The sequence below is a fragment of the Primulina tabacum genome, chromosome 4 (assembly GCF_025594145.1).
Source record: "Primulina tabacum isolate GXHZ01 chromosome 4, ASM2559414v2, whole genome shotgun sequence".
Classification (NCBI taxonomy): Eukaryota; Viridiplantae; Streptophyta; class Magnoliopsida; order Lamiales; family Gesneriaceae; genus Primulina; species Primulina tabacum.
Genome location: NC_134553.1, coordinates 39171208 through 39178709, shown reverse-complemented (window position 1 = coordinate 39178709; position 7502 = coordinate 39171208). Strand labels below are relative to the sequence as shown.

Below are 7502 nucleotides of genomic sequence, written 5' to 3'. Positions count from 1 at the left end.
AAAAGTTGGCCAAATAAATAATGTATTTGAAAATTGTGATTTTCATAAACATTATTATGGACTAAATTAAATTAATTCAAGTATTGAATTAATTTAACACTAGTGGGCCTAGTAGAGTCCAAATAATTAAATTAATTCAAGTGTTGAATTAATTAAATCATATTGGGTCTTGTAGAGCCCAATAGTAAAATAATTATCAACTAGTGACTTGAGTAAATTCAAGTAAAGTTTAATTGAGGTCAAATATGTTTGAGACAATTAAATTAAAGTCCATGGACCATGTAATTGTTACAAGCCCACTCAAAATGCATACATGGGAGGTGAAGAGTTGGGAGACAACTTTTTGTTTAATCAAGGCATGGCAGTGCAAAAGTTGGACTTCACTTTTTACACAACCAAGAAAGTTGCTCTCCCTTCTCTCCTCATACACACATGGCCGAAATATTCAACATCATTCTCTCAATTTTTCTCTCATTTTTCTTCTTCAAGAGTTGAGGAAAGAAATCACTTCTCAAAGAAAAATCCTCCTATTTTTCTAGTGCAAAATATGAGGGGATCTACCTAGTTGGTGGTGGGCCTAATTTTGAAGGAATGAAGCTTGTAAATTGTCTTGCCTTTGAAGAGCCAAGTTGTTTATAACCTGGTTGGAGCCATAACATCAATCTTTGAGATTGATAGGTAAAGATTTCTAAACACACTATGAATGTCATATGCTTGTGTTTTGTATTTGCTACACATTCTAGTATGAGGTGTTCGAATTTTTCATCTTGAAAACCAAATTTTGAAACTTCCGTTGCGCATTCGGTCACCTAATACGATCCCTTTCAGTATGTAAGATCAAGCTTTTACGCGCATGTTAAAGTTCAAGTATGTATGTTCTATTTTAAAGTTACATATGATTTTATTACGTATTACTTGCTACTTCCAGTTTATACATGTTGAGTCTTTAGACTCACTAGACTAGATCGATGCAAGATGCATCTGAGGAGACGAGGGGTGAGGACCAGTGAGCTGACTTGGACTGAGCGGGAGGCTAAACCCGAGGACCGCCATGTTTTTAAGAATTTATGAAAGTTTCAAATACTCTGATTTCATGTTTGTTTACGATGTTCTAAAGCAAGTATTTTCGTTAGCAAAATTTCTATGGTGATCTCTTATTGTAAATACTTTTAGATGGCTTGGCAAACTTGAGTGTGGTTGGTTTATGGCAAATGTTTTTAGACGAACGAGACATTTTAATGCAAATTCGAAAGTTCATTTCATATTTAAGAAAATTTTTGTTTTTTTGCAAAATTCTAAGTAGTGTAAATTACGATACGTTACAACTTCGACCCTTCAAAACGATCCTAACATTATGCAATTACACAAGATTGATCGTGACAAGGCTCGGAAACCGTGTTTTGAAAGGACAAATTCTTACTTGAAGTAATGCAGGTCATAAAGTGCTTTTTCCAAGAATGTCATTGACGTCTTCTTATCCAAGACTTACTTTTAAATTTCAACAAAGACAGTATCATTTGATTGTATAATACGCAACATTGTCTCATGTAGGACATCTTTTGTAGAATCTTGTTTTTAGTCATGGTGAGTTGTATGTTGCTGTATCCAGAGTTACAAACAATAAGGGTCTAAAAGTTTTGATATGTGATATTGATAGGAACCCGAATAATTCAGCGACAAATATTGTATTTTAAGGAAGTTTTTCAAAATCTGTAATTTGTTTTCTAAATGTATGATCTATAAACTGTTTAGTTTATTTGTATTTTAATTTAATTATTTATTCAAATGTGTGTATTTACTATTTTAATATTTAGTTATATAAACTAACATCTCGTGTATTGTATATGATTATACAAGCAAATTTGTGTGCTCAATTTAATAAAATCCCCCGAAATGAATTTACTAAATGAGAAAATTATATATAATGTAAGTATGCATTTAACATATTAATTGTTTAATAATAAATATATAATTTATAGGTTATTGTACCAAATTATAATGAATGTCATTGTATCATGTCTATTGGATGACTTTTCATATTAGAATATGAAATCTCTTATTGAAATTTAAACCATATTAAAAGTTTGTATTGTGTTTATCATTGTATTTTATTACTTTTGTAAATATATATAAATTTATATGTATACATTATATAATTGATACACATTATTCATTTGTCTAATACAAACGTGATATTATTTATTAATCGAAATACAAAAATAATTTTTTTATTCAATCGTTTCATTGTTAAGATTTAAATATATATAAGTAAAAATAATAGACATTTCGATTTGATAAAAAGTAACATTATAGATAAAATAAAAGAGATTATCATTCTTATTAATTTCAATCATTAATTAGATAATTATCCGTACATGGCGCTGATGAAAAACTAGAAAATTGATAATAACACAGTAATAATATTTAACAGGAAAAAAAAAAATTTATCCCAACTGAAAAACAATCCAAAAAAGTCGACTGAGAAATAATATAATTCAAGATCCATCAACTCGCACATCCTCTAGCATGATAATTCAGACGCCATTGAATGACAAAATCTGACTCGTACAAAACAAAAGAAAACACCAGTAAAGGAAATCAAGTTCATTATCGACTAAAGAGCAAACTAGGCCTTGTCTGCTTTGGCGGCAGTAGCAGCAGCTTGACCACGAAGACGACCAGTTCTCCTGGCAGCAATAAGACCAACCTTCTGCCCAGGTGGAGCATCACGACGGACAGTACTAGCATGACCAATGTGTTGGTGGTTACCACCTCCATGAGGATGCTCCACAGGATTCATAGCAACACCACGGACCTTAGGGCCAAGAATTTCTCTTCACTCGGAATTTGTGATATGCATTTCCAGCCTTCAAAAGTGGTTTCTCAGTACGACCTCCTCCCGCAACTTGGCCAATCATCGCACGACAACCACTAGGCACAATTTTCTTGGCTCCTGATGGAAGCTTAATTCTGTGCAAGGAAAATGACACATCAACGCGGCAAATAAGAAATGCTGGAGGTTGTAGCCCCTCCACTTCGATTATATCATGGGAATAAGTTTAAGCATCTTGAATTTGGTAACTTGAATTGCAGTAATGAAAATTATGAAAGAAGCTTATCTAAAAATTAACCCTACTTCCAAATATCCACACAACACAAAATAACACAACCAACCATGAGCAGGTGAAAAAAAAATGTCAAGACATGAAATGAAAAATTCAAACATCCATATACAGACATCATATTTAGTCAATATCATGATCAATTGTAATCAAGAACAGAAAATATTCGAATTTCAATGGCAGCATGCATAGTTATTAGAAGTGTATGACACACCAAGGCTTATGAGTATTTAAGTCTCAAAGCAGAGCAGGCTTTACTAAAGTGAAGCACCGTCCGCATATAGCGCCACTAGAATATAAGTAACCTGAACAAAATTTTATCACATATAATGCGATATGCAGTTTACAAATTATTGCAGATAAATACAACAAAATTAATTAGCAAACAAATAAATAAGTGTTTAGTTTTTTGTATTTCATCTTCGATTCACTATCTCTACGTTGAAGATAAGCTTACAAGTGACCTGGAGCCTTTAAAACGCACCAAGACTTGGGCTTTACAGTTAAAACAGAGCTTCGTCAAGGAAGAAAGAAAGAGCCTCAACGAGCATTGAGTCTAGGTGCACACCTTCGTGCTTAAATAACTAAGCATTGGCTCTCAAGCACCATTTTATCTTAATATGCCCGGAAATGACAGCAATATTATCACAGAAAATAAACCATACGATTACACGCATGTTATCATATTAAGAAACTACTGAAAATCTTATTCAGGAGAACATTGAACCAGGATAAAACATCATTCCGGATTAAATATACAATAAATCATAAAATTAATCAAAACCAATGAAGCAAAATCAATACATCCAAATATAATTACAGAGCATGAGAATGAATTAAACATATATAACAAATAAAAACAGAGATTTAGTTAAATTATACCTAGAGGTACCATTATCGGGGTTGTGAGAAATGACGACAGCATAATCACCAGAAGCTCTAGCGAAAACGCCACGATCACCGACGTGGTGTTCGACGTTGCAGACAACGGCACCCTCGGGAATGGATCTGATAGGGAGAACATTACCCACGATGAGGTTCGCTTTCTTCCCACAATACACGAACTGCCCGGTGTACATGCCCTCGGCGGCGACGAAGAGCTCCTTCTGGTGCTTGTAGCGGAAGGGGTGGCGGAAGGTGACGCGAGCCAGGGGAGCGCCACGACCGGGGTCGTGGATGATGTCGGTGATTACTCCCTTCAAGTACCCATTACGCTCGCCGAAATCGAGGGATCGGAATCTGGCCGGTCCCTTCCGGTGGTGCGTGTGAGACTTGAACACGGATCCAGCTCCCTTACGCTGTGAACGAATCACCCGTCCCATTTCTGTGCAGCGGCGTGGGCGTGTGTGTTTGTGTGCAGGGGACGGCGGAGTGTGGACTTAAATGAGTGAGATTGTGCTAGGGTTTAATATTCGAAGCAAGGCACTCAATGGGCCTGTAAATGGGCCAAATTTCACATATAGTTGGGCCTCTATTTAAATGGGTATATTAATGAGTGATTTTATGTGAGTTCAGTGTGAAATTTTTGCATAATTATTACTATTAATTAAAAAGCACATAAATCAATGTTTATTTTTAATTTTTTTTTCATATTTAGACATTGATTGATAGGTAGAATTAATCATTAGTTGATTATATATTTTTTTATCCAATGTTGGGTCAGTTTTATAAATGATTAGAATTATAAAACATTGGATTATAAAAATATATTAATTTATCATCCTTATTTATGAATCATCATATCTTACAAATCAAACGATATCTTATGTAATATATAATTACATTGATTAACTATTATATTCATTAAAAAATTAATAAAATTAATCTTCATATATGTTTGCATTTGTCATTAAAATAAACTTATTCGATTTTTTTCTTTTACATTGTAAAATATGGTTTCTTTACTTGTAAACATCGTTTTTTGTTTGGATTTTATAATAATTGGAGTTAAAAATAATTATGCATCTATATTTTAATATTTATTATACATATATTGTAAATTCTTTATTATCTCATGTTAAGAGTCATCTAGCTTATTGAGTGGTTTGGGCCTAGGGATGTCAATAGGACGGGACGGGGGCGAGGCCGAGGAAGGGTTTGTCATCCTTATCCCCGACCCCGAACTATATCCCCGGCCCCATTCACGTCCCTGCTTGAATGTTTTTTTTTATGAAACTTTAAACATTTATTGAATGGATACAAAAACTTTTAAATTTGACTTAAAAGTATTGATACAAAAATTCAATGACATACATAAAACTTACACTATTTAAACAATACACATATCATACCATTAATAATCCATAGTTCAATCTTCTCAAAAAACAAATCCATAGTTCAATAAATATAAAAGATCAAACTCGTTAGCATCATCAGATTACTTTCTTCTCCATTATATTGCATCACATCACTCCATGTTGTAATCAGTATTACTGCTAGTGCATGACTTTGGCTCCTAAAAAATAATCAGACAAAGAGAAAAAATTATTAACATTTAATACAATAAAAAAAACTTATTACTTACCTCTATATCAGAATCGTTGTCAAAATTTTGATCCTTTGAAGCTATAGAATCTAATAAGACAAAAAAATAAAAAAATATTACAAATTTAAAAAATAAATAAAGTATCATAAACAATTTGTTTTGAAACTATTTAATACTTTGAATTTCACTCAATGACCAATCTCGAGCACACATCAAAGCCTCCACAGTTTAAGATGAAGTGATTACGGTGAGCACTTAAAACTCTCCCACTAGTATTGAATTTTGATTCAGAAGCAATAGTCGTCACAGGAATGGCCAACACATCTTTTGCAATATAATGCAAAATGGAATATTTGATCTCATCCGTCTTCCACTAACATAAGATATCAAAGTCACTTGTATTTCTTGGCAACAAATCCTATTCCAAATAATAATCCAACTCCGACTTCTAAAGTTCAATATTAGTATTAAAATCCATTAACATCTCAAATTTACCAGCATAACTACCACGCTTAGGAAGTGGAGGCCTTAAATATGAAGATCGTGAATCTCTCAGTTTCCTGATATTGTTTGAATTTCTTTTTGTACTCTTCAACTTCATACAACTTTTTCTTTATTTTTTCAATCTCAAATGAAGACATATCACTATAAACAAGAGGATAATAAAACTGAATTGTCTCCATCTTTTACCTCGGATCTAAAATGCTTCCAATTGCCAATAAACAATTCATCACCTTCCAATACTTTTTAAACTTTAATTTCATATTTCTTTCTACTGTATTCACCACATTATCATCCAAAAGAATCGTTATTATCACCAATAGTTGAAAAGAAAAGATTTATAGTGGGATAATTGGTCCCCGAAAGCAACTCTGTGGCATCATAAAAAATTTCCAATTTAGAAAAAATCTATTTCACTTTTGACCAATCTTCTTATGTGGGAACTCTTTTATATAAACTCTCATCGTGTTTCAAATGAGCAGACACATCTTTATATTCCAATGCAGTGTTAGTGTAGCGTCCCTTATTTTTTAACTTTAAAATCCTACTAATTTTTTTTTTGTAATCATAAAATTCGAAACACTGATTTAAAACAACTCAACCTTTAAAAATCTTAAATGCATAAAAATGCATAAATCGGCAACCACCAAAATCATACTTCGACTTTTAAATTAATCCAAATCCTAGATATCAAAATAAAGCATAAAATTTCTAAATAAATAATCCTCAAAATATTTAAGTAAAAACTTTAAATACTAAGTAAGTGCGGAAAATAAAGTCTCTCGGGAGTATACTGCCGGACTCGATCTACTCAAGCGTCGGTGCCTCTATCAATCTCATCCTCACCAGCAACCATCCAAACCTAGTGAGTCTAATGATTCAGCACGTTCTAACCTTGAGTAACAAATAATACCTATACACACATATGAATAAAAATCATACTTTTATTTAAAATAACTAACATAAATTTGTAAACATAAATAAATAGAAAATCCTTAAATCGTAAAGCTTTCTATCATCATACATCATTTTGGGTGAAATTTGATCCATGAAAGTGACTAACTTTAATCGTATCATCATGTGGTCGATTGATCAATCTTAGCTCACCATTTGATGTGCGTCATTTTTACGTATTTTATTGTAATAGTTTCGTGTATATTTGCATTCTGTGTTCGTTTTAGAATTAGCATATGCATATGATCGTGTCTCACTCGTACGTGATGAATTTGCAGATGAAATGGCCGGATACCTGAAATCGGGAGAGAAATACACAAGCCACGCGAGAAAGAGAGGAAAGGGGCGTAAAAGTTGGTGCCCGAGCGGTAGAATCTTACCGCTCGGATGCAAAGATGGATTTCTGGACAGAAGAGTTGGCGCCCGGGTGGTAGAATCTT

General features: G+C 33.0%; 1 protein-coding gene and 1 long non-coding RNA gene across 2 annotated transcripts; both read right to left on the bottom strand.

The window, feature by feature from the left end:
- Positions 1-2454: 2454 nt before the first annotated feature.
- LOC142543242 (large ribosomal subunit protein uL2-like) lies at positions 2455-4501 on the bottom strand. Its single transcript, XM_075650377.1, is given in 3 exon segments — positions 2455-2821; positions 2823-2970; positions 4005-4501. Coding segments are annotated over 3 exon segments (783 nt in total). The 5' UTR covers positions 4445-4501; the 3' UTR covers positions 2455-2626.
- A 961-nt stretch (positions 4502-5462) lies between these two features.
- On the bottom strand, positions 5463-5964 carry LOC142541630 (uncharacterized). Its single transcript, XR_012819427.1, has 3 exons — positions 5784-5964; positions 5647-5696; positions 5463-5577 (listed from the first exon to the last, which is right to left on the bottom strand). It is a non-coding gene; the product is annotated as an uncharacterized LOC142541630 (long non-coding RNA).
- Positions 5965-7502: the final 1538 nt, after the last annotated feature.